The following is a 27,633-nucleotide window of genomic DNA, read 5'->3' as shown; positions in this document are numbered from 1 at the left end:
AATTACCTAGCTGTGTGGCCTTGGGCAAGCCATGTTAACCCCATTGCCTTGCAAAAATCTAAAAAACAAAAACAAAAACAAAAAACAGGGACTAGCAGGGCCTTACAACACAGGAGGCTCTTAATGCTCTGCAAAATTAAATCAATGAGACTATCTGGAAGCTGACACAATGAGGATTAAGCAGAACACCAAACTGGAAAATGGAAAACGTCTTTATTGATGAAATGTTAACAGGCAGGGTGTCTCAAAATACAAGGGACCACCAGCAACCAGCAGACCTCCCATGTACTGATGTCGCCCAGTTCCTGGGGCAGAGGGATGAGGAGCCATCATTTCAAGTGGAATAGGTTTTCTCTGCTGCCGGTTCTGTGCACATTATATGCAAACATATTCTACACAAACAGAACAGTCCTGTCACCTACCACCTGTTTGGCTCCACTGAGCTAATGATATGACAATGATACTAATCAGTCTGTGTAGCTGGTCATCACCACAATCACCTTCGTTGGATTTCAGATTCCGTTTCTTCCATGGTCTAGCTGGAAGGTGGCATTTTGGAAGGAAAGGCCATGAAGGCTTGGAACATGCGATGAACGTGACGACGCCCCTATCTGTTAAGCTGGGGGTGTGGGTGACCCCTCAGGGTATGGGCACACTGCCAGTGAGAACATTCAGGGAACATGAGAGGGGTCTTTGTAGCTGCTTGCCTGCCTCTTGTTCTTAACCACACAGGTTGGATCATGTCGTACAGAAAAGGTCATTTGGAACAGCTAAGAAAGGCAAGGAACAAGGAATACTTGTGACTTTCACCTTGGACAGACAGTTGGCAGGACTGATTTTTTTAAAGCCACTTCATTGGATTAGCTGGGCAGAAGATTATCTTCGACCCACTGGACTCTCCCCCAGACAACATAATAGTACACACTCTCCCCTTTTAGAACATAGGGCCAGCTGCTGTGGAATCTTCTCCCTTATGGGCAACCGGCCTCTAAAAAAAGAAAGCTCTCATCCTGCCAAGAAAACACTCTCCCCAATTCTGTGACGCACCACCCAGAACAAGGGTACAGAAATCCAGACAAGGACAGGCACGCAGATCGTGAAATCTATTACCCCACATCCCCAGGGACTGAGGCCAGAGATCAGACTGACTGGTGGCCAAGGGACAAAAATTTACATAGAGAAAACAAAAGCAAACAAAAAAATCAAAAAAACATAAAAAACCACCCTCCAACAATTTTCAAAAGTATTTGAATTTACAATTTAGTTTGCTAAAATTTGGTGAAGACAATTTGGATTTTGCAAGGTACGTTAGGAATTTACTCCACGCTACATTGTAAAGAAATATACAGACACACAGACATACACACACACACACAGACACACACATATCCATCCAGGTGAGAGCTTCATCAGAAGTCACCTAGGGGAGAAAACAGTGAATTCCATTAATAAAGTTCCATTTATAAAGTTCTAATTAACTGGTTAGCTTTTGGTTACTCTTTCACTGATGATTATCTGAAACTCTAAGGAACAAGTGGAATAAGGAGCTGCAAATATATCAACTGAAACTTCTGGTGACAATGGGTCCTCCACCTAGTACTAGCCAAAGGTGATGTTTGTCCTTTGATCTCCAAGAAGACCATGGCCTCAGGGAAGTGATACCAGGACACACAGGTGTGAACTGGATTGGAGGAAGGGAGAAAACAGGTCCAGATTTACAGTGAGGTACTCTACCTTCTCAGGGCCTCAGTTTCCTCATCAGTAAGAGGATATTGTTTTTGTCCTTGAAGCACACTCTCTATTTTTCCCTTCACAAAGATCACTTCTCTCTCCCTCTTTAAGTCACAAGCCAGAGCAATACTAAGAGCCAGCTTGTGAGAAGCAGCATGGTGCAAGACAGGACTGACCTCAAAACCAAAGGACCTGGGTTCAAGTCCCATTACCTCTCAGACATCTAAGCACAGAAGTCTCAGAAGTTGTAGGGAGGTGATGATCTCCATAGCCGGAGGGAATTTGCTTAAGCAGGAGCAAGTCACTTAATCCTATTTTGAACTCAGGTCCTTCTGACTCCAGGGCCACTGTGCCATCTAGCTGCCCCCTGAGCTAGAAGATTCTTTGGAGATCCTTCTAGTCCAAGTCTCTTGCTGAGGAGATTAAAGGCCAAATAGGAAGCTGATATACCCCTAGCTTGCCCACCTCAGTGTAGCTTCCAATATACAACCAGGGAATCTGACCAAATATTCCTTATAGTCCTTTTTTTGTTCTAACCCTTAATGACTCTAGAATCGTAGATGCTGACTTGAGTTTTTAAGAGCACTTTAAGGGGCGGCTATGTGGCGTAGTGGATAAAGCACCAGCCCTGGAGTCAGGAGTACCTGGGTTCAAATCTGGTCTCAGACACTTAATAATGACCTAGCTGTGTGGCCTTGGGCAAGCCACTGAACCCTGTTTGCCTTACAAAAACAAACTTAAAAAGAGCACTTTAAATATCCCACTAGATAGTGATCTTGTCTTTAGGAGAAGTTGTATCTTGGTGGAGATAAAGATTAGCAGGCCTTCAAAGCAACTTCCATCCACTATCTAAATTTACTAAGGAGGAAGAGTCTCTCTTACCTTCTTTGCTCAATTGGCATTTCTCTGACGAACATTTTGTCTATCTTTGTCATTCTGAGACAAGCTGCTTTTCCTAGGAAGATAAAGACAGAAGAAGAGAACCTCTTGGCATACTTGGAAAACAGCCTGGGCAGAGTGCCAGTCACCTCCTGGCTTCTATCCCTCCCCCCTCCCCCAGCCTCCTTTGCTGGATTCCTGGACCTTCTTCTCTGCTTTGGTACATTCTTTCATCTGGTGATCTCAGCTCCCATGGATTCAATTATCTCAATGCAAGAAGAGTTTCAGATTGACCTGTCTAGCCCTTCCTTCCTTCCTAACTTTCAGCATCATTTTCAGATGCCTTCTGGAATTCTTAAACTAGATATTTCATAACCCCAACCCATCCAAAGTGAATTCACACCTTTCTCCCAAAGCCTTCCCCTTTTCCTGTCAAAGTTATGGCCATCCTCCCAGTCAAACATGGCTTGAGACCTCAGTGGAATCTTTGGATGTGCTCTCTAAAACCCTCCTATCCAAGCATTGTTTCTGCCTTTACACCTTTACTTTGCTAGGTCTTTCTGTCCTCCTACAATGCAGTTGTTTGGGGGGAGGTACCCATCACGTCATGTCTAGATTTGGTGATGGCAGGTTGGTTGGCAATCTCCTTGGGGTTCTCAAATACAATGCTCCATCTGATTGAGCATTTTTCCTGGCCACCCCCCCCCCCCATTCCTGACTCTCCTCTTCTTCCTTCATCTTGGCTTTCTGGCTTCCTTCACTTCCTTTAGGCCTCAAAGTTCCCAATCTCTGTCCTTCCCTCTAAGACTAGTCCAGTTTATCCTGAATGCATCTTATTTGACCACAATTGTCTCATATCTCCTTTTTTGACGGTGAGCTCCCAACAAGGTCCGTCTCTTGCCTTTCTTTTACTCCCAGAGTGCCTTGGATGGAACTAATAAAGGCTAGGTGACTGAATCAAGTGAGTGAATCCAAAATGCACTAAAAATATGCACCACAAGATGTATGTGACAAACGACTGAGAAACTTTCACCGAATAAAGTGTCTCATTCACCTGAAAATTACCCGACAGAAACATCATTCACTTACTATGCCCGGCCCCCCCTGCCCATGTTTACCATGACCAGCACTTACAGTGGGGCAGATCCACCATCCTCATCTTCTCAAGCAAGGGGTGATTATGAAGAAAGAAAAATAAAAAGCATTAGACTCAGTTCATGGATGTCTGATTTCTATTAATGATCAGCTCTCCCTCATACCCTCCTTTACCCGAAAGAGGATATCTCACAGTTATAAACGAATCTGAGTGGAAAAGTATCTTAGAGATTAGAGTCCAACCCTCTCATTTTATGAATAAAGAATCTGGAGCCCAAAAAGGGAAGTATCTTACTGTGGTTATAAAGGAGACCAGAGGGCTCCTCCTGGAAGGCAGGTCTTTGTAGGCCTGGTCCAGTCTCCTTTCCATAATGTGAGCCCCAACCCCTTGTGAAAAACCTCCCGGGGGGGGGGGGGCCCTACATGTCACCCCCTGTTCCAGTAGCTTCAGAAAGGTTCCAAAGGATGATCTTATCTTAAGAAACTGTGTATTAACACCAGAATATCATATGATCTTGGACAAATCAATTCAACATGGTCTCATTCTCCTTCATAAATATCTAGAATTTCTTTTAGATCTAACTCCTACAGAAAAAAATGGAGGAGTTGGACTAGATAATCCCTAAGGTTCTTCCAACTGTTTCTAACCAGAACTATTTTGAACCTCACAACTCCCCTATACTGCAAGGAGGTTTTGTAAAAGATTAGCTTGTAAAAGGTCCCAGAGGCACAATGCAAACACAGGCTCCGTGAGTCCATGTCCTTCAACAGGACAAGGTGCTCAGACCCTTCTGCAGGCCACAGTGGATATATTGACTCTTTGGGATGCCAGTCATTGAGATCTGAACCTTATCCAATGAGGAGGAAAAGGGAAGAAGGCCCACCAATTCCCAGGCCAGGTCAGGCCCCCCCCTCCCCCCACCCCACTGGGGGCTTCCTGGTGTGAGGCTCATGCAGATGAGGAAAGAGTGAAGGACGGTGCCCAGGTGGTTCATGCTACAGCTGGAAGCTGCTGCCTCAGCTCAGGTTTCTTGAGAGATAAGGGAGAGTTCCCAGCCACACAAGTCATGCAGAGAGTCAAGGAGCTCATGCTGGGGACTGGAGGGCTGAGGCCGACTGACAGCTGGAGGTGCCATTCACTTACCACGTGGGGGTTCAGCTAGCAGCAGAAGCAAGAAGGAGAAACAAGTACAAAGAGAAGCGGTCATCACTCTAGCCTGGACTATTAGTCTCCTACTGGATTATGACAACAAACTCCACCAAACTAGGAACAGCTAGCTTCAGAACAGACACTTACCCACCAAGCAGTTCATGAACAGGGGACTGTCCACTTAGAACTGAAGCCTTAAGTTCTTCTAACTAGGGATATAGCTCCCCACCCTCTCGCCCTCGTATCTCATCAGTTAAAGGGAAACAGAAATCTGCCAATTGCAATATCCCTAGCCTAACACAGCCTTCTCAGCTAAATGAAAAATATTTTCATTTATTCAGTTGAAAGTTAAGCAACACCTCCCCCCAAACACCCAGAGGAGGAAGAGGTGGGCCCTCCCTTTCCTCCCTATATTTCTTTCTATTTTTCTCCTTCCAACAAACATGTAAGTGGGAAAGAAGCTGGAGACTCAGACCCCCCAGATACGTGCAAGGAAGGAAATTGTGTCATTCAGATCTAAAGAAAGCTGCTACAACAAAAGACTTTTTTTTGGATTAGGCAAGGCAATGGGGTTAAGTGACTTGCCCAAGGTCATACAGCTAGGCAATTATTAAGCATCTGAGGCACGATTTGAACTCAGGTCCTCAACTCCAGGGTCAGTGCTCTATCTACTACATCACCTAGCTACCCCAACAGCAGAGTTAAAAACTGGAAAGGATCCAAAGATAAACTAAGCAATTCTTACCTGGCAGTAACCTTCACAACCACACTGCAAGAAGTTGTCTAGGCTCTCCTTCAAAGATTCCCAGTTACAGTTAACTCACACACTATTGAGCCAATTCTTAACAGTAGGGTGCATCAAATGTTAGATTGAGGCTGAGCCTAAATTTAACTCCCACTCTTGAGTCCTTGTTCTGAATTAGAACAAGCCTCCTGCCTGCGACAAGCCTTTAGACACTTGGAGACAACAATCTCTTTCCCACTTCTCTATTTTCTTCCCATGGTCCTCATCTGGCCTTCATCTGTATCTCTCCCATTTGAGTCAGCCTTTTCTGGACCCACTTAATATCTTGTGGAAAAGAAGCTGCCCAAGCCCAAATCCTCCAGAAGTTGTCCGATCGGTACAGAAGACAGACAAGTTATATTATCTTTCTTGTTCCTCGAACAACAGTCTTTTCTCTTTTTTTTGTTCAAGGCAATGGGGTTTAGTGGCATGCCCAAGACCACACGGCTAGGTAATTATTACGTATCTTGAGGCTGAATTTGAACTCAGGTCCTCTTGACTACAGTGCCGTGCTCTACTGCACCACCTAGTTGCCCCTAGTCTTTTCTCTTAATATTTTTAGTGTCTGTGTAACAATGTTGATTTATACTGAGGTCAGATCTTTACTAAAATTCCAAAGTCTTGTAATGATAAAAATGTAAAATAAACAGATCTAAAGAGAAAACCCTGAAACATGCTAGAAACCTTCAAGACAGATCCAGCTGCAGGTTTGGACATTGAAAAAGCTCCAGATCTACCTATGCACTTTCTTCCTCCTACCCACAAGGTGCTTTGCTAAAACCTAGATAATGCAGAATCTTTTATATTTCCCTGATCTATCAGTCTAGTAACCTTAAAAAAAGAAAAAAATTAAGTCCCTGTTGAGGATATGAGGAAATGAGGTCAGAAGCTCCTTGAAATTTCATGTAATCTTTTCCTGCCACAGCATAGGCTCTCCTACAAGGAGAGGGAAGGAGCCTGGCATTTCTCCCTCACTCCCTTAGGCACCTGGTCTCCAACCAAAAACAAAGAGTCAGAGAGGATGGCTGACTTAGCCAGGTTCAGAGTCAGGGACAAAACCCAGACTGGTAATTTTTTGTCCGAAGTCTTTTCAACAGATCAGTATTTGTGCCAAAGGAGGGCCTGGGAATTCAGACTGCCTGGCTTGGGTCATGTGTAAGTCCTCAGAGCTATGATATAACTAAGATGAAAGCACAAGGACCAGCAGGGAAATTGTTTTGCAGAAGCTTAGGAACAAATACTTTTAAAAAAATACATGCACAGCTTTCAGCAAAGAAAATTCAGGAACAGAATTCAAGGGGAAGCTTCAAAGTCACACCAAGTCCTAGGACTTAGCAAGACTGTAACATGTTAGAGCACATCAAACATTGAATGTCAGAAGCAGAAGGAATCTGAAAGAGCATTTAATTTTACAGACAAGAAAACTGAGGGCCAGAGAGAAAAGGGATGGTCATTTCCAGTCAATGAATGAACCCGAGCCCCGCCCCCCGCGACTGCCTAGCCCCCCCCCCAGAGCACTGCTCTTGTCTGTACTTGTCTTCTGAAACACTGCTTTGATTGCTCTCCCCAGCTCCCTACTCCCCTCCCCTTAAGCTCCTTAAAAGGATAAAGATCTTTTTTTCAAGTGCCCACTGTGAATAGATAGATAAGACATCTATATATTCATCCATCACATCATTCAGGATGGTATTCCTCCATATAGAAATCTTTTGCCAATTGCTGAACTGTTTTGCAAAAGAGTTGAGACTTCTTTGTTTATGAAAGACCCTAGTCTGTCTAGATTATGGGCCTTCAGTATGGTAGCCTGATTATTAAATATTCTACTAATTATTTTCTTGTCCTTCCCTTCCCATCTTGATAGGATTGAGTAGGTTCATTTAATGAAGAAGCCCCTACCTTCTGTGATTTCATCAGGCTTTCTCTTCTTCTCATAGATGAAGATGACAGTGACAAGGATCAGCACCTCTGCTACAATGCCTAGGAAGGGCCAGAGTGCAGCCAGGCGGCTACGGACTTTCAAGGTGATTACAGCAGAATCAGAGCCCTCAGAGTTGGTGCCGTTGCAGATGTATTTTCCAGGATCCATCTCTAAATCTGCAGCTTGAACGTGCAGCTCTGTTTTTTCAGGGGTCTCAATTATGATGATCCTCCCTTCACTACCATTTAAAATGTTCTGTAAAGAAAGAGGAATTATCACCAAAGAGACAATAGATGGTTAGAGGCCAGCATTCTCAAGAAGCAGAGTGGGAAAGAGAAGTGAAGCAATCTGAAGTCATAGAACCCACTTTGGAACCCTGAGGTCTTGGACCCAGCTTTTCTGGACCAGATTCCCCCTCAGAAACACAAGGGGCAGAAGACGACCTCTTCAGTCCTTTCTAAATCTAAATCTATGCTACACCAACCCCATCCATGTCACCCACCTCTGCTCTCATTTGTAAAATAAGAGAGAAATCTGTGACCCCAATGCTGCCTTGACTTTTATGGAAGGACTCTCAACTGCAAAGTCACACAGATACTTACCCTATAACTTCCAGGTTCAGATAGTTTGGACCAATTCCAATAATCGACAGGAGGATATGAGCTACTCTCACATGCAAGAACTATCGTGTCTCCCTCATTCCCATGTTCGGACTTCTTGCTCACCACAATCTTTGGGGGCCCTAAGAGGAAGAAAAAGTGTGAGCTTACAAGCACAATCACTTGAGGCACAAAACCCAATGCAGCAGGGTCAAACTTCTCTAGCAATGAAGTTCTAATGAGGGGAGGTCAGGGGGCAGGCCTTTGGGACTGCTTCCTTCAGCCAGTGTTCTTGCCTCAAAAGATGGAAGCCATCCTCAGTTGTTCATCTATACCCTCACTCCAACTACCTTCCAATCCCACCACTACCTGGTTCAGTCACAGCTGAGTCCCATTTCATTGTTTCTTTGGAATTAATATGCTTGGTGAAAATGGCTTTGTAACTTCAAACTTTAGTTTTTTCCTGATAAATATATATTGTGCTCTACAAGATACTCTATAACTTAAAATTATAGTCCCTTACCACCAAGGGTATTCCCTGAACACAGTTACACAAAACCAGGCAACAGCAGGGCTGTGACTTGAAAGGAAGATTGTGTGCTTTAACTATCAAAGTCTGATGCCACTGGGGCCCATGGTGTTTGACCCGACTTTCACAGCTGCTCAGGGCATTCTCCAACATGTAGATCCTCTCCTTTCACTTGACTTCTCATATTTCTCTCATTTCTTTAGGTTCACTATTCCCTAGGGTCCATGCTCAGACTTTTCAACCAATACTGCTCCTCCTGTCTCACTTCTCAGAGGAGACCCCATTTGTTTCAATTCTCCTTATTGCTAAATACTGCTCCCCACTCTCTTCTCTACTTTTCTCTACAACTAGTGTGCTTCCTCTTTCAAGTTGCATTCTCCTCATTTGAACCACCTCAATGAACCTTGTTGCTGTGCATCTATTAATTTCCAAGTACCTTTTTTCAATCAATTTAAGGGCTCACCACTTCTGTCTCTCTCCCTTCATCCCTTATCATCATCATCCTTGGGCACTTCACCAACTGAGCTGACTTCTACCCAAATGAGCCGGCCCCCTCTACCTCTACATCTTTGGACCCCACTGCCCACCTCACTTCCAAGATTCAACATAAGGATTCAATGCTTGTTAACAGCTCCAACATCCTCTCCCACCACTGCCACCTATGTTTTTATTGCTACCTCTCACAATAAACCCTTATCATGACCTTTTTATTCTGTATTTATCCCTCTCCTTTGTTCTGGCTTCACCTGTTTCCATGTCCAGTGGGGACACCCCCTGGCCCACCACTTTAATGACTCAGTCCTGATAGTGTAACCTACACTGGGCACTCACTGCAATTCAGTAATTCTACTCTAATTCCCGATAACAATTTTCTGAAGACTTTTTTTTTTTGCCAATAATCTCAACACCATTCCCCCATCACTCATAGACAGAGGTAGATAGTTATCTCCATAACTTACCTAAGACTAACTATGGAGACTCTTGATTCCTCTGGAACCTTGGTATCCAATCATTACACCCCACCTTCCCCAGCCAACACTTTGAGTTTAAGGTTAAAAAAATAAACATTGCTATATACAAGGTAGATCATGAAAAGAATTGTTTATGAAAGCAGATGTCTGTCTCTTATTCCATCCTGCTCTCTTTTAAAAGACAAATAAATTCAATAATAAATTCAAATTGTTACTTTCAAAATTATCCTGTTTATCTGTCCTTCCTTCTGAATTCCTCTATTCCCTTTTAAAAAGTTTTAGTGAGGGGCAGCTAGGTGGCACAGAGGTTTGGTGCACCAGCCCCAGAGTCGGGAGGACCTGAGTTCAAATCCAGCCTCAATCACTTAGATATGATTGTTGTTTTGATCAGAATTCTCAAGTCTGTCTTGTTTTTTTGTTACAATTGCATAAAGTTGTTCTCCTGGTTCTGCTTTCTTCAAGCTGCACCTTCGTTATTTCTTATGGTGCAATAAAATTCCATTATATTCATATACTACACTGCAACTAGTTCAGTCAGTCCCCAACTGATGAGCATGCTCTTAGCTTCTCTTTCAAATCCCTCTTCCATATTCCACTAGTTTCTCTGCTAAGCTTCAAATACTTCTACACAAAATTCTTTATGCTATATTCACATACATTCAACTACCCCCTTTCTTCATTTTTGTTTAATGTAGGTTCTTTCCTCCAATAAGAACATTTAGGGGCAGCTAGGTGGCGCAGTGGATAGAGCACCGGCCCTGGAGTCAGGAGGACCTGAGTTCAAATCCGACCTCAGACACTTAATAATCACCTAGCTGTGTGGCCTTGGGCAAGCCACTTAACTCCATTTGCCTTGCAAAAAAACCCCAACTAAACCAATAAGAACATTTAGCCTTTTCTTTCACTATTTGAACCTCTGCTCAAATAAATTTCTCCTCCTAGATTTCTCTTGGGTCCTCTCCATTTTAGAGTGTGTGTGTGTATATATACACACACACACATATATATATATATATATATATATATATATATATATATATACACACACACACACACACACACACACACAGTATCAGGAATGCATTAAATTTTTATAAATTTAATTTTAAAAACTTTCTAATTTTTTTTTAATTTAGTAGTAAAGAGTTTTCCCCACTGTAAGATTTTTAGCTGAGTAAATTATTCTGGTTGTAAGATCTTTTCTCTTCTCTAAAAGAAACTGTCAAATCTTACTCAAGATTGGCTATTGTTCTTTGACACTGTACTTAGAATTCTTTGCAGTATTTTTTCTTAAATGTGAAAGTTTACTATTTTCTGTTGTAAGCTATTTATTATATTTCTAATTCTTTCCTCCAGAGTTTGTATTTTTTAATCTTTTGCTTCAGTTCTTCTAAGTATGGGAATTTCTTTTCTTTTTTCCTTTGAGTCACTGCTTAAGGCTGTTGGCCTGTTATTTTTTCCTTCTAGATTGGATTTTGAAAATCTGTTATTCATTCTTCTTGTTTCTACTTCTCTCCAGCTTTCTGGTGCACTTTTGGACAAGCTGCTTAGCCCGACTTAGAATTGACACCTGAGGGGCAGCTAGGTGGCACAGGGGATAGAGCACCAACCCTGGAGTCAGGAGGACCCAAGTTTAAATCTAGCCTCAGACACTTAATAACTACCTAGCTGTGTGATCTTGGGCAAGTCACTTAAACCCACTGCCTTAAATAAAGTTAAAGGAAAAAAAAAAGAACTGAAACCTGAGTCAGTGAACTAACTCCACCTACTAGGACTGGGCCTTGAATTAACCTTTGAGGCTCAGGAGTCTCTGTATTGAGTGCTACAGTGACTATACTGGCCACCGCCCTTCAGAAGTGAACTTTTGGGAGACTTCCTTAGGAAGGTAGTTTTCTGTCCTCTAACCTATAGACAAAGCCAGGTAGGGTTCATATATCTTATTTGCCTCCACTAGTGGCAGGTTCTCTGGAATTTCCTGCAATCGACTTTCTGTATAGTTCTAGGGTGGGAACATTCACTAAGTTTTTTCAGTGAATTCCCTGAATATGATGTAGTCAGGTGAGATTTTTAGATTTTATTGGTGTATATACACTTTTAATATTTTTGCCATTAATTTCTCTACCTAAATTTTCAGTTCCTACTTTGATCTTTTCTACCTTTTCTATTTGAAATCTCTTTTAACTGTTAAATTTGAACAAGTTTTCTAGACCCAAAGGCTCTATAACCTTATTATCTAATTAATCTATTAAGACTTTACCAAAACTATCCCTCAGATCATCTGTCTCATCATTCTAAAACTACACTACACTAAGAACCCAATTCTTTCCTTCATCTCTGACTTCTAGGTAGTTTTTAGAACTGTTGATTGCCTTTCCCATTAGAAAGATTCTCCTCTCAGCACAAACACCACATATTTCCTGGTTCTTGCTTCCTTGGACCAATTTTACTTATAACTCTTCCCTTGACAATTTTATTTATTCCCATGGCTTCAATTACCTCTGTGCAGATGGCACTTAAATCTCAAGAAAGATAATTCTGTTCTTTACAAAGTAATTAGAGATAAAACAGTATAATAGAGTAGTATACCAAAAATGCCACAGACTTTAATCTCTTTCTTGTTAATGATTCTATAAAAACATTTTGACCAAATTTAAGTAAAAGGAAAAACAGAATTTGCTTTGGAGAAATCAAATCTTTGGTCAATAAGGGCTTCATTCATTGCTCTACAGATGTACCTGTCGTACTCCATCTTGTCAGTTTTTCAATTCACCTGCTAAAGAATGATCACTACTAGACCTGGTCAAGTTAATCTCATCATGTGCAAACTGGTTCCTAGAGAGCTCACTTCTCTAGAACAGCATGCATAAGACAAGCTTACTTTTAGTTTACTACAGCCAATAAATCCTTTTATTTCTAAAGTAGCTTTTAGTTACTAAGCTAAAGAATAAAAATGTTGAGGTCCTGGTCCTAGTAAAGTCCTATTCTCCAGAAAAAAAGGCTCATCACTACACATTATGAATTTTCTAAAACTCTCAGTTTTCCCCTAATTTCTTTTTTTCTTTTTTTTAGGTTTTTGCAAGGCAGTGGGGTTAAGTGGCTTGCCCAAGGCCACATGGCTAGCTAATCATTAAGTGTCTGAGACAGGATTTGAACCCAGGTACTCCTGACTCCAGGGCCGGTGCTTTATGCACTGCACCACCTAGCCGCCCAGTTTTTCCCTAATTTCACAAATTTTGGCATATGGCTTTGGAGAATGATTTTATTTCCTTGGTATCCGGCCTAGGTAGCTTTAGATTCAGTGTAGAAGTTGGGCCCCCAGTGGACTGAACTAGCTTTTCAGACAGATACACTGGTGACAGAAGTTACCTTTGACTTTTACGGCAGCCTTTCCAACAACTTCTGGAAGAAAGACACACTGATATTCCCCGGTTTTGTCATCTGACATAACCCTGAAAAAGGAAACAAGTTTAAGGTGATGAGGATTGGAAAAAAAAACACAACCAAACCAGCTGCAGTCAAATACAGTGGAACTCCAAAGACAGGAGAGCAGAGCTGGTAAGTTCTAATTCAAATTCTAAAATTAATACAAACCCCCCACCACCTCTGTTCTTCAAAGAACTGTAAAAAAAGGTGAATTTATGTGAGCCTCTAAAAAGAAAGCAAATTATAAGCTAAAAATTTCACCTAGGTATGAAATATCTATTGTAATTAAGAATCTTCTAGGAAGATCAAGAAGTTCTCTCAGTTTTCAAAGATTTCAAACTGTTCATAATTTTAAGTGGTTTATTTCTTTTGTTTGCATTAGAGCAATACTTTTTTAAAAATCAAAATGGTTTAATTTTATTTTTTCATTTAATCGTATTTTATTTTTTCCAATTACATGAAAAATAGTTTTCAACACTTACTTTTGTAAGCTCCATTCCCCAAGACAGCAAGATAATTTATACATGTACAATCAAACTAATTATACTTCCACTTTTGACATGTTGTAAAAGAAGAATCAGAACAAAAGGAGAAAATCATGACAAAAGAAAAAGCATATAAAAAAATGAATAGTATGCTTTGGCCTGCATTCAGACTCCCTGAGTCTTTCTCTGGATGTAGATAGCATTTTCCATAATGAGTCTCTTGGAATTGTCTTGGATCACTCACTGTATTGCTGAGAAGAGCTAAGTCATAAGTCTGTCCATTGTATTGGGCTTCTTTTAGTTCTTTTTTTAAATAAGGCAGTGGGGTTAAGTGGCTTACCCAAGGTCAAACAGCTAGGCAATTATTAAGTGTCTGAGGCCACATTTGGACTCAGGTCCTCCTGGCTCTGGGGCCAGGCCAGTGCTCCACTGCACCACCTAGCTGCCCCTATCTATTGTATTGTTGGGAAGAACAGTCTAAAGAAAATCATCAGTTATTTCAAGTAAGGAAGACAACACAGCATGAACTAAAAGATGTGGTGTTTTACCCCCCAGGATTGCTACAAACTGGCTGTATCCTCCTCGGGAAGTCCACACCTTAGTGTTTTCATCTATAGAAGGAAACAGCTGGTCTAGACAATCCCTAAGATGTTACAACAGCCTAGGGTTGAAGATTTCTAACCCAGAAAAATGTGTACAGTATAGTTACTGAGCACCAATGGCTCCTTGCCTTCTGGATAGGGCCATAAAGCATTAACCATAGAAGAATAGAAATCATCTTATTAAATCCTGCCTATGACACTCACCAACTCTGTGCTGGGCATGAAGAAGACAAAGACAAAAATGAAGCAATGCTTGATCCATAGTGGGGTATATTATAGATACAGGTAAACATACATAAATAAATGAGATGATTTTTTTTTGCAGGGGGAGGGGTGTCAGGAAAAGGAGATAGTACTCAAGTACTTTATTCTTGAGGGGATCTAGATATTTGGAAAAGCAGTGAAGAGCAAGAAGACCAATAGACCTGAGCCTCAGTGCCTTCATCTGTAAAATGGAGATCATACCAGAAATACTTACTACTTGTTGTGAGATTCCATGGGAAACTGTATTAAAATGTTTTGCAAGCTTTGGAATGCCCTATCAATGTCAGTTGCCATTCTACTTTCCAATAACTTCCCTTGGGTTACACCCATCACCGAGCACTCTAAAGCAAAAAAATTTTGTTTCATTTATTCCATGAAAGACCAATCTCTCAGGTATATATAGTAGGATTTGAGGAGTTGGTTCCCTATAACTACTCAAAAACTTTCCTGTTTAAATTTCTAGGGAAATCCCATAATTTCTATTGGGATATTTGAGATGACAGAATTCAATATTAGCTAATCACCCTCAAAAAAATCTGATTCAGTAATTCTAGGGTCCTTAACTGAAAAGGGGCTTGATCACAATGATTTGTTTGTTAATTGTACCAGATGGGTATGTTGCCCCCTTTCAAAAAGCCACTCAGCTGAGGAATTGAGGTCATGGGAGGAAGGCCAGGTTATAAATACTTTAATCCTCATTTTACTTCCCTGTTGCCATGGGAAGGGAGGGAGCAGAGGCAGTGAAGCCCATCAACTCCTCTACACAAAAGGCATGACGTCTTGGCTCTGAACACTGACTGGAATTGATGGCACAAGAAGGGAAAGCTTATTATGCTATTTTAATGGGTTAGTATTCCCATTAGTAGGCCCAGCTCTCACCATTCAACAAAATAGCTATTCACATATGGGAATGTTAAACCATGAGAGGTTTAACTGGAAATACACATTTCTTTATTCCAAGTCCCTAAAATGGCCAAAGTCCATACCACCAGCAGGATTCTAGTGTGAGACCACCTACAGTTTCCTCCACTACTAGAAACTAAAGTTTAAGAGTTTGCTATCAAAGCTTTCTTTGGGGTATCCCACTTATCCAAAAATCCCTTTCTTCATTAATCAATAACCATTAATTAAGCATCTACTTTGTGCCATGCCTCGAGCTACCTACACACTAGAAAGGCAAAAGTGAAGTAGTCCTTGCCCTCAATGGGCTGACATTCTATTCTATCAAGGGCACATAAAATATATATATAAAATAGTGTGATTTTTGAAAGGGAGGACCTTTGCAGCTAGAATTTAGGAAGTCTTAGTGAAGGAATTCTAAGAGGTGGAGGTAAGGAGGAAGTATATTCTAGCAGGGGAGATTGCAAAGGCCCAGCAAGGGATATGTAGTACCATGTATGAAGAACAGCAAGGCAGGTTGATGGACCACAGAGTACATAAAGGGGAATAAGATGTAAAAGACTAGAAAGGTAAGCTGCAGAGCCCTGGAATCTCTGAAATGTAGTGAATAACAGAAACAATGGGTAGAGTTGCCCTTGAGGAAAAGTCACTTAGCCAACCATGGGGAGGAGAGGAGACTTGAGGCAAAAAGACTCATTAGGAGACTAACTGAAATGGTCCAGGTAAAAGTAATTAAACTAAGGTGGTGGCCATGCACATGGAAAGAAGGGGACAGATGCAAGAGATGCTGTGAAGGTAGAAAGATTTGACAACTGAATGAGTAGGTACTCCTGAGTTGAGTGAGAGAAAGAAGTCAAGAATAATACCAAGGCTGTGAAACTGGATGACTGATGGTACCCTTAAGAAAAACAAGTTCAGAACAGGATAGGATCATGGAAAAGAGATGATGATGGGGGGCGGCTAAGGTGGTGCAGTGGATAAAGCACCGGCCCTGTAGCCAGGAGTACCTGGGTTCAAATCCAGTCTTAGACACTTAATAATTACCTAGCTGTGTGGCCTTGGGCAAGCCACTTAACCCCATTTGCCTTGCAAAAACCTAAATCAATAAAAATAAAATGATTGGGTCCTACATTTACTAAAAAAAAGAGAGAGAGATGATGATGGGATACCAGTAAGAATTGTCCAGCAAGTAGCTGGTAATGGGGAATAGAAGCTCAGACTAGAGACTAGGGCTAGAAATACAGTCATGGGTGTAGAAATGATCCTTCAACCCACAAGAGTTGATAAGGTCAGTTGCAAAGAGAGAAGAGAATTCAGAATAGACCCTTAAACTCTGCCCACAATCATGCAGCATGTTATAGATGATAATCCAGCAAAGGAAGAGGGCAAGAGTGGCAAATGCTGCAGAAGTCCTAAGATACGGCAATTAGAGAGCTCACTGGCCACTTTAAGACAAGGGAGGTTCAGCTGAGTGAGGAGCTGAGAGGTCAGTCTGAATAGTAGATGGTTGAGAAGAGGAAGCAGAGGTACAGCACAGATGTCTTTCTAGGTATTCAACTAAGAAAGAGGAAGAGATATAGGATGATGGCCAAAACGGAGAATAAAAGACAAAAAAGACAGTAAGAAAGTGAAAATTAAAGAGAGGGAAGATGGAGGCAGTTTAATGGAGAAGATGGAAAGGGAGGCACTAAAGTACACACAAGAAGGTCTTACTTAGCAAAGAGATGAGGTGCCTCCTAAGAGAGGGAAGGAAAGGAAAAAGGAATGAGGGTAGATAACCAGAGCTTTATGAGAAAAGGAGAGAAGAGGGAATTCATGGCACATGGCTTCTATTTTCTTAGTAAAGTAAGAGGCAAAGCTCTCAGTTGAAAGGAGCAGCACAAAGTTGGAGAGAGGGTACATAGCAGGCAATTATTAGACATTTCTTAACCTCTTAGAAAAGACCTGTGGACATACAAGGCTCCCATTCCTCCAATAAACTAGAAATAAGTTGGGCCCAAGGTAAAGCCCTAGACAGAATTATACCAACAAAAAAGCTGGAATGTGAAAGACAGGCTAAACCATATTCTATGAGGAACAGATACAGAAGTTGGGCAGATTTTAACACAGAAATGGACATGTCTGGGAGAACACACTGGGGGTCTTCAAAGATCCAGAGAACTGGTCAAGGGGAAAGATTCAACTGCAGGAACCAGAAAGGTGGGGTGAGTCACTGGGAAAGAGAACTCAGATCAATATAAATCAAATAAAAAACTAAAAACAGAAAGAACTGACTCTCAAAGGAGTGACTTCACCAATTTTGGAAGTAGTCTAGTGAAAGCTAGATGACCACCTCTAAGAAAATGATTTTTACCTGAGGCAGAAGGATAATTAGATCAGATGACCTCTAAGGGCACTGATGGAGTTTATCACTGATCAGTTAAACACTGCTTCTCAGCAATTAGTGTTGGATTCTCTCTGTCCCAATTTTAAAATAGGAAGCAGGTCCCAGGAAAGAGAATCTCAGATGGAAGGGATTTCACAAGCCTAATTCCTATCAAAACCAGAACCAGAATGTGCCCCATACCATACCCAACCATTCCACCTTTGCAAAAAAAAAAGACCTTTGTGATAGTGAAAGCACTGTGTCCTGAGGCAAGTCATTCTTTTGTATAGTTGGAACTGATTTGCTTTTGTCTCCAGAACCAAGTTAAAAAAAAAAAGTCTAATCTCTTTTCTGTACACTCAGGTCAACCCTCAATCTCTTTTCCTCTCCAGGCAAAATATACTGAATTTCTTTAAGTAAACTTCATATGTTCTGAACTCTATGCCCTTTCCTGTCCTGGTCACTCTTACAGCTCACCAAGGTCCTCTTAAAATGGGGCTACCAGAAACAAATACAATATTCTAGATGTGGTCTGTCTTTAATAGAGTGGGAGGACCGCTGACAATCACATTTTTTTTAATCTTCCTGTAACCCTGGTGAAAAAAAAATCTGGAAAAAAAACACCATTAGAGAAATACTTCCTTGGTAGCAAGATTAATTTTAAGAAAAACCTACTCATATCGTGTTTCTGGACTACTCGACGAATCCTCTTGCAACACCTTGTCACCCTTCAGCCAACGATGACCCTGAATTTGTGTTGAATTTTGATTCAATTTACAGGTCAGGAGTGTTTTTTGGTCAGAAACATCTATGTCCGTCCAAATTTTGCTTCCTACATTTTCACAAAAGAAAAGGACAAAGTTAGTTTAAAAAAAATTAACCAAAGGATTGGGGGGAGAAACCATCATCTAGTCAAATTTAGAATCTTGAAAAAAATTCCTTTTTCTTTCTTACCTTCTCATCCCCCATTAATTTTTTTTTTTTTACAGTTTTCTACTTTATGGGATGAGAATGAATATTGCCCAAGTTTTGGAGACCAAAGTCTGGAGCAGAGGCTGTACAAAAAAAAAAACTATTTTCTACATTGGCATTCCTAGGCATTCTTTAATAAGCATATTCTCAAGGAAAAATTAACTGATTTTAATCCTAAAATAAATTTGAGCCCTTTCTAGAGGAAATCTTACCTATATCCCCAATTAAAAAAAAATCCTTGTTAGCAATAGACTAATAAGCTATATATCCATTACTTTATTTTTATTTTAGCCTCAGAAATCTTTAAAATTAATCTAAGTGAAATGGACCTCAGCTTCCTCCTCATCTGTAGAATGACCCCAGCTGTAATTAGTGCCTCAAAGAATTGTTAAGTCATTCCAATTAAATATCTGTAACACACTTCATAAACCTTAACACATTAAATCACCTTTGCTTTTAAACTTGCTATTTTTGGGGGAGTAGTAAAGAAAATAATCTTCTTTTCTTTTTTTAAATATTCTCAAGCAGCTAAAATTGAGGCTAAAATTCTCCCCACAAATAACCACCATAACATACACGTATCTATCTATCCTCCTGGTCATCTTGGCACCACCCAATGAACTGTTCATACAGGGCTGAAAACTGTTCTTTGTTTTGGCCACATGAGCACAACCACATTAAATAGGGTAGTTGGGTTTGCATTATCAGTCATTTGGCTGCAACAGCTTTGATATCCAAAAGCTGTCTTAGGAAATCAAATACAAATCTGAGTAGAGTATTCCAAAAACAATAACCTATTTTTTTTTAAGTAGATTCAATATTGGGGGAAAAACCTATTTCAAAAGCTAGACTTTCAGCTCTGTATGCAAGGTTGGTTCACAAGACCAAGAACTACGATCTACTTGTGTAACACAGAAATGGCCATTTCAAAAACGGTTGTATCCTCTGGAAAAAGGCAGGATTCCTTTGAATGCAAGGCAAAGTATTTATAGAAGAAAAAACAGGACTAGTTTGCTAGAAATAGTTAAAACAGAGCCCTCAAAAAGAATCAAGACTCTGAAATCTGCAAACACAGAACAGGGTGACTTGGGGCCTGGAAGAGTTCAAGGCCTTTGGAATCCAGCACTACAAGATAGTCAGAGAAGATTTTATGTCAGTCACACAACCCTTTTTGAGCAGGGCCTCAGTGGTAAGGGAATGAGAGGGAGACTCACAGGAGGAAAGAAGTTTCTCAGGTCTATAAAGCCAAAGCAGGGAAGTGAGGAGGGACAACAGGCTTTCAGAAAGCCCTAGGGCACAGTAGGAGGTGGTGCACTGCAAACTTCAGACATCCAAAGAAATGGGGAGTCTGGTCAAGTGCTGCAGCCCGGCCACTCACGTTCGATGACAATTACGTTTGCCTGGGAACGAACCCACTTGACTTTGGGACTCTTCGACAAGTGGTTGCGGTCAGGGTCGTTGCTGGCCCGACACTCATATGTGCCAGAGTCGCTGATTGTGAGGTTAGAGATGAAGACAGTGCTGGTAGAATGCTCATTGTAGGTGGCATGGATTCTGATGCGGTCCTGCCGAGCACCATCCCACAGCTGGGAGGAAGTCTCATTAGGTTCGTTTCCTTCAAACCACCACTGGATCTCTGGGATGGGGCTGCCAATTGCCTCACAGTGTAATTCCACACTGTCCTCCACCAATTTCTTTTTGGATAGTGGTGATTTTATAAAGCCAGCTATGAGTTGGAGAGGTATTAGTGCAAATGTTAATTTAAAGGTAAAAACAAACAAAAAATAAATCTAAGAAAGCATTAGCTTTCTTCTCTAAAGCCAGTTTCCCAACTAATGATGGCAAAGGAAAGGTATTTCCCATGCTTCAAAAGTACTGGAAATTCCTTGGCCTGGCAAAACACCTGCCTTCCCTGCCCTCAATTCTTATAAATTATAAGTAGATGAAACAGACAGAATAACATAACCTCCATAAAAAAAAAATGTTTTGAAGGCAGTAGGCATTCTTTCTAAAAAGCAGTGTGATTAAAAAAAGAATGAGCAATGGAGTCAGAACAAAAGCTGTGTGTAAATCCCAGTTTTTCACTTCCTAGCTGTGGGAATTTTGGACAAGTCACCTTGCTTCCGAGGCTTAGTTCTTCATCTCTAAAATGGGCTTTATCTATCTACCTCACAGAAAGGTTAAGGATCAATAATGTCTATATGCCATGCTTTAACTGGAAAACAGTCTAGAAAAATGAACTATCACCCTTTATTTTAGTTGCACAGAAGTTGCTTCTTAGTTATCCACTATTCTGATAGTTGTTTTATTATATAGTAAATTCAGCTGAATCGAGTGTTACCGTATTTTATATTTAAATAAATAATTTGGATGAAGACATCTCAAAGTCACAATAGATTAAGGAATCATTCTCAAGAACAGGATACAATGCAAACATGAGAAGGCATTTCTCTTTTGAAGAAGTTTCCGTGAGTAACATAGTTCAGAAAGACAAAGGAATACAAACATTAAAAACCAGCAGTTTCCTATTGGCTTATCTTTATGATAAGCTGTCTTTTTGTATCTATCCACAGTGATGGGAGGTGTTAGGGTGGGGAGAAAAGAAAAAAAAAAGATAGGAGGGAAAATGTAGACATCCAGAAGAAAAGTTCTTTGTTTCACAAACTTGAACATTTTTTCCTTCCTCCCTATATATAGGTATATATTTAGGTATCAGGTGTCAGGGAACTTTGGCACATTATTCTAAAATCTGAACTATCCAAATGTATTTCTAAAAACATCATGTATGGCAAACATTACCTACAGGTCACTAGTATCTATAATTATGTCAGATCCTGGCACATAATAAAAAAGAAAAAAAATCCAGGTACCTTGTAATCATAGCAACAAATAAATGTTTCCTACTGTCAAAGCTGCAGATTAAAAGTAAAGAAATCTAAAATAAATACTTCCTTTGCTGAAGGTAACAAAGTCCAGAAAAGATAACTCTTTCTTTGAACTAGAACACCCAGTAAAGCTAAAATACAAAATATAAATTTGGTTCCTGGCCAGATGTGGTAATTTACATCAATCCAACTACCATTAATAGATGTTCAAATTAAGTATTCAACAAAAATATCAAGCTTCACTGTCCTCCTAAGCCAGCCCACCATCAGCCCCTGCTGCAACCCAGGGCAGCTCCCAAGAGAGAGCACAGGATTTGTCAGTTATGTGGTCATCTATTTGTAAAGACAGAGCCAGAACCCGGGGCTTCTGACTCTCAGTCTAGGGCTGGTTAGCAACATATTGACTCTGATCAACATGGTCTCTTTTAAGGGGCTTGGGATACCCAGGAACCCATCTGGAAACAGTAGCTATTGTTAATTCAGAAGTCAAAGGATTTCTGAATCCTCAAAGAGTTTGCTTGGGCTTGAGAATTTCAAGTAGTGCCACTACAACAAAACAATCATCTCACCTCATTTCAACTCAAACATCTCAGAAGGAACTAAAATTTTCAGAAATTGCAAAATCAATGATGTATGCACATTTCAGTCCCGTACAGGAAGTACAGCCCTAAAGGTTAATGGCAGCATACCAGGAATCCTAATATGTGAAGCCACTGTACACAAAGGGACTGAGCTTATAAACTTTGTGAAAGTTGACAAAACTGAAGAGATCTACCACTCTCAAGAGTGAGCACTCATTGTCTGGGCTAAACATAAATGTGATTAAGCTCATTTCTCTTTTCTTTTCTTTCTTTTTTTTTTTTTTAAACAAAGAATGTTGCCTGTAGCCACAAAACTGAATGAATCTTGACTGAGCCAAAGACTAAAGATCATGTATTTTATAGCTTCCTTGGACTGGGGGAGGGAAGTAGGTGAAAAGTGGGATAGCTTCAAAAAACCAAATGTTTAGCTGGGATTCAGTTCAATTAAATAAACATTAAATACCCATAACAAGCAATACACTCTATTTGCCTTTCAGGATACAATAAAGATGAATAAAATACGGTCTCTTCCTTCTGGGCTAATAGGAAAGAAGCAGGATACAGAAATAACACAAATGAGAATATGACAAATGAAAAACAGGATCATATCTACATAGTATAATGGAGAAGGGGGCGATCATTTTCCTTTGGGATGGAGCAGGGAGGAAGCAATAACAATTGCTTTGAGGAATTTGCACTAAAATTGGGCCTTAAAAAAAGCTAAGAGGACAGGATGCCTATGTAACAAGTGATTTTGTTGTTGTTCTATGAAGATGGTGGAGAGGAAAGCAAGTCATCTGCTCCAGGTCTGTGGTACAAGTAAGATGAGCAAAGGAACAATGGAATGAGATCAAGGTAAGGGAGGCAAGTGGTCCTGTTGAGGGTGGGACTAGCCAGGTTAAGGACAGCAGGATTCTGAGGGGCCTTCAGAGATGCTGTGCCTCAACCTACAGACAGGTGAGTCAGCCCAAACACTGCTATGGTGCCAAAGAGTGAGGTCAAAGATAAGCTCGAAGGTTTAAGAGAATCTGGCCTTCATGGATTTCATTTCCATGGAGCAGCCAGCACCCATTATCAATTAATGATAATTTAAGAACAGCTGGCATTTCTATAGAACCTACTCTGTACCAGGCCTGGGCCAAGCACTCGACAGTAATTGCTTCATCCTTGTCTCACAACAACTGGGAGGAAGGTGCTATTATGACCTCCATTTTATAGTCTAGGAAACTAGCAAATAAGATGCAGTGACTTGCCCAGAGTCATACTAACGCCAGTGTCTGAGGTCGAATTCGAAGGCAGGTCTCCCTGTCTCCAAGGCCAGCATTTGATTATCTACTACCAGCTCCCTAATATTGCCTTAATCTGAAAAGGACCAGAGCTACTTCTGTACACCAGAAGTGGAAAGGACTTGGATGTGGTCCTTTTCAGAACCCCAATGTTTCATTCACAATAGAGAACACTGGGCTGCTTCTAGGTCTAAGCTGTTCAGAGTTCTGTAACTCTGCCATTTTGAATATCTCATCCTCCCCCCTTCTCTCTGCTGAAGCTGGCATCACTCAGGCCTTTATCACCCTCACCTGGCCTATGGCTATCCTGCTGACTGACTGGTCTGGCTGCCTTAGCTCTCTCCCCACTACAGTCCAACTTCCCTCCAGCTATCAAAATGCCCTTTTTACAAAGTACAGAACCAAGTCACTGTCATTCAGTGCATTTCAATAGCTTCCTATCACCTCCAGAATCAAGTAAAATCCCCTGGCTTTTAAACCCTATTTAATCTGATCTCCCTTCTGACCTTTCCAGTCTTCTTACCTTATCCTCCACATCCAACCCCCCTTCCCCCTCCCAAATAATCTACAATCCAGCAACATTGGCCTTCTAGCTATTCCTGGAACAAGACACTCCCTCTCCAGACTCTGAGTTTTCACTGTCTCCAAGCCTGGAAAGCTATGAGTGGGGATACACTGTGAGGATCAAATGAGATAACATTTATAAAGCCCATAATCTCTGCTTATTCCTCTCCCACCACTTCTATTCCCCCTCTCAGCTTCCTCGCTTCCATGAAATCTTAGTTCAAAGCCCACCTTCTGCTAGAAGCCTGGTCAGGTCTCTCCACCATACTGTGAGCCTTCTTTAGGGCAGGACCTGTCTCCTACCTGTCTTTGTATCCTCAGGGTCAGGCACATGACTAAGTGCTTACGGTGGATTTTGAACCTGGGTTCTAACCCTAGCTCTTTCACTAACTCCTATAACTTTTGGCAAGTCATAACATCTATAAAATGAAGAGGTTATGTTTAGTATCAGCCTAATAATATCCACTTTTTACCTGAAATACTATGGCAAGGACATTTGAAAATTCAAAAAGATCCATAGCAAGTATTACACATCATTTATCACTATGTAACAAGAATTTACAATGATCTAAGCCCAGCTTTACAGGTGCCCTGAAGCAATAAATTTGCCAACATAGTATATATAGTGGCAGCCTGAATAAGGGGAACAGAGTACAAAGAGTATAAAGTTCCCCAGCAACCAGGAGCATTAAGAATGTGTAAAATTTCTTTCCAAAATCAGTTTAAAAGTTAAAACTCTATCACAGCCTGATCCTCTGCCCTCAGGAAACCACATGACCCAAGGACAGGCTCCTAAGTAAAGTCACCTTCAGACAGATACTAGCAGCTCCAATGGAAGAAAAGAGCCCAGAAAGAGCTAGGATTGTAACCAAAGTTGAACTGAGAAAGCCCAGCAGGGGAAAACAGGTCAACCTCTCTCCACCCTCTACTGCTTTGTAGCAAACACCCAGCAGCTTTCAGATACACTCTGAGACTCCTCCCAAGATAACCTGCTAAATTATCTCTACTAATGGAGACAGAAGTGAGGCTAAAGGAAGCTTTTAGAAATCTTCTATTTTATATTCTGGCCCTCTTCCCATAAGCCTCCATGGAAGAAAAGAAAGTGAGACACCAAAAATGTCTGGAAGTAACAGGCAGCAACCAGCAGCCAGCAGAGGGGTCTGTTTGGACAAAATGACTTCTAAGATGGATCCCCTCCAGGTTTCTATTCTATAGTTCTTTGTGGATAAGGTAGATAATTCACCTTAAGAAAACTAGGGGTTGACAACAAGATCTGGGCAAGAACTTAACAAAAAAATGCCAAGACTGAAAATCTGTAACAAGAAAATTTCTTCTTTGGTAGCTCAGCTATTACAAGAAAAATCAAATTCAACCTAATCACACAGCAAGGCGCCAACACTGAAACAGCTCTGCCCCCCCCCACTCCCCAAAAAATAAGTGGACAAAATTTCAAATTTCCCTGAGATGAGGAAAGGAATAGAAAGCAGATGAATCAACTCTGAGAGAGGAAAATGTCATAATGGAATAATAATTTTTTTGCTTTCTTGAATGTGCAACTAAACCATCTATTGCACAAAACAATGAGTCATTCAAAAAGACTAAAGAAATAGGAAATAGTTATAGAAATTGCTTGAGGTGGTAACAAGCTGGAAATTCTGGGGTACTCGTCAACTGGAGAATGGCTGAATAAATTATAGTATAATTATGTAATGGTATACAGTTGTGCTGTACAAGAAACTGAAGAGATTAGTTTTGGAAAAACCTGGGAAAACTTGAATGAAGTGATTAGAACCAGGAGAACAAAATATATATATATAATTTTTATTATCTATAAAACAATTTTGAAAGACTTAAGATCTCTGGTCAAGACAATGTTTAACCATGACTCCAGAGAACCAATTATACCATGACTCCAGAGAACCAATTATAACAAAAAGATGATGGACTAATGGGCAGAATGAGACACATTTTTTGAACACTATCAATGTGGGAATTTGTTGTTTGACTATGCTCATTTGTTAGAAGATTACAAAAACTTTTCCTCCCTGAAATGGGAGGAAAAATAAATGCTCGATTGTTGAAAAAATAAAATGTAATTAAAAACAAACTCAGGTGGCAAAAACAGCATAACCTAAAGAAAAGTTAAAAGTGAATTAATCCAGTATAAGAGCAAAAATTCTACCACCTGAAAGCTTTTCTTTGTTATTAGACTGCAGTATAAAGGGGAATAAAGGTTCAACCTTTTTTGTTGATCTCCTCTTGATTCAGTAATGTCTAGTGTTGGGAGCACGGCAATCGTTTTTAATTATGAGAAAGAGAAAAGGAGCTGAGAGGAAAAAAAAGTTAGAAATACAGTAATAATTAGAACATTAAAATTTAAAGAGAAACACAGAAATGATAGCGTGGTGTGGTGGAAGGCAGACATTTTCCAGTTCCAGCATTTACTAGCTGGGTGACCTTGAGCAAATCGCTCCTCCTGCCTGTCTTCAGATTGACTTTTCTTCATCTGTAAAATGGGGGCTCGCACTTCATAGAGCCCTGGAGCTCCTCAAGGGCTCCAGTCTTCTACCTCTTCCATACGGGGGTGAATCACACGGGTGCTATTATTAGCCATCATTCATGATCAAATAAATTCCGTCTTTAAACTTCAGAGGGGGAGAATGAATACCTTACCAAGAATGCCTGCCTCACCCTTTCCAAAACCTCTGCCCTCCTGCATGTGGCTGCAATGAGTTTCAGAACTGAGAACATCAAAGCGCACAAAACCCTCGGAGCTAAATTTGGGGGGGCCGGGTGGCTCGAACCCAGAACCGAGGAAGAGAGACGTTCATCTTCTTCCTCTGCACACTTAGCACCTTCTGAAATAGGGGATGCTTAAGCGGGGGCGGGTGGACCCCAAAGGTGCAGAAAGGGGGTCGAGCTGCTGAGGGGGAGAGGATCGGAAGGCCCCCCTTCTCCCGGGGGGCCCATCTCCGCGGCCCGGAGGGCAGACACGGCGACCCCCCCCAGGCCCCCAGGAGGCTCCCCTCCCCCCAGGCCCTCACCTTTCCCGCCAGGCGGCCCGCCCGCACTCCAGCATCCCCCCTCCCCTACTCGTCCTCCGTTCGGGGGCCCCCTCGGATCCCCTTGCCCAGCCCGGGCCGCGGGGCTCACCCGTGGCGGAGGCGGCCGGAGCGCAGAGCAGCGCGGCTGCCAGCAGCCACAGCAGCGGGGCCCCCATGGCGGCGGCGGGGCGGCGGGGCGGCGGCCGGCGTTCCCTCTCGCTCCCGGGCCGGCCGCGGCCGCTATAAGAACGCGCGGGAGCGAGGCTCGGCGGCGGACGCGCACAGCGTGCTGACGAAGCGGACGGCGCCGCCGCGCGTGCGCGGCCCCTCCCCCGCCCGCGCGGCCCCGCCCGGCGGCCAATCGCCTTCCACCCCGGGGCCGGGGCTCGGGAGAGCGGGCGGGGCCCGGGGTCACGTGGCGCGGCCCCGCCCGGGAGGCGTGACCCTTGGAGGTCAGGAGATGTGAGCTGCCGCACGCTTCTGGCCTCCCGCGGGAGACCCCGGCGCCGCCTTCCTCCCCCTCCGCCCCCGACCGCCGGGGAAACTGAGGCTGGGGGCGCAGAAGCCGCCCGAGGTCACGAGGATTCGAACCCAAGCCCCTCCCCT

At 41.8% G+C, this 27,633-nt stretch overlaps 1 protein-coding gene across 2 annotated transcripts; it reads right to left on the bottom strand.

Annotated features, from left to right (window-relative positions):
• Nucleotides 1–194: 194 nt before the first annotated feature.
• BSG (basigin (Ok blood group)) lies at nucleotides 195–27,289 on the bottom strand. 2 transcript variants are annotated; one of them, XM_074204937.1, is made up of 9 exons: nucleotides 27,137–27,289; nucleotides 20,046–20,393; nucleotides 18,371–18,527; nucleotides 13,023–13,105; nucleotides 8,160–8,299; nucleotides 7,536–7,812; nucleotides 3,745–3,769; nucleotides 2,614–2,686; nucleotides 195–1,420 (listed from the first exon to the last, which is right to left on the bottom strand). In XM_074204937.1, the coding sequence occupies exons 1-8, from the start codon at nucleotides 27,201–27,203 to the stop codon at nucleotides 2,623–2,625; spliced, it is 1,161 nt and encodes a 386-aa protein (XP_074061038.1). In that variant the 5' UTR covers nucleotides 27,204–27,289; the 3' UTR covers nucleotides 195–1,420; nucleotides 2,614–2,622. The 2 variants fall into 2 exon arrangements, with proteins under 2 accessions (XP_074061038.1, XP_074061037.1); XM_074204936.1 differs by lacking the exon at nucleotides 20,046–20,393 and having other exon boundaries at nucleotides 27,137–27,278.
• Between the last annotated feature and the right edge of the window lie 344 nt (nucleotides 27,290–27,633).

The sequence above is a fragment of the Macrotis lagotis genome, chromosome X (assembly GCF_037893015.1).
Source record: "Macrotis lagotis isolate mMagLag1 chromosome X, bilby.v1.9.chrom.fasta, whole genome shotgun sequence".
NCBI lineage: Eukaryota > Metazoa > Chordata > Mammalia > Peramelemorphia > Peramelidae > Macrotis > Macrotis lagotis.
The sequence above is the reverse complement of the archived record's forward strand: the minus strand, read 5'-3'. Positions and strand labels throughout refer to the sequence as shown.

Bases quoted from the DNA above. Each gene is read 5' to 3' on its own strand.
- BSG (XM_074204937.1), bottom strand. From the start codon at position 27,203: ATGGGGGCCCCGCTGCTGTGGCTGCTGGCAGCCGCGCTGCTCTGCGCT. The intron at 8,300-13,022 runs GTAACTTCTGTC...TCTTCCTCTTAG, and splicing joins GGCTGCCGTAAAAGTCAAAG to GGCCCCCAAAGATTGTGGTG. The intron at 2,687-3,744 runs GTAAGTGCTGGT...TTATCTTCCTAG, and splicing joins GATGGTGGATCTGCCCCACT to GAAAAGCAGCTTGTCTCAGA.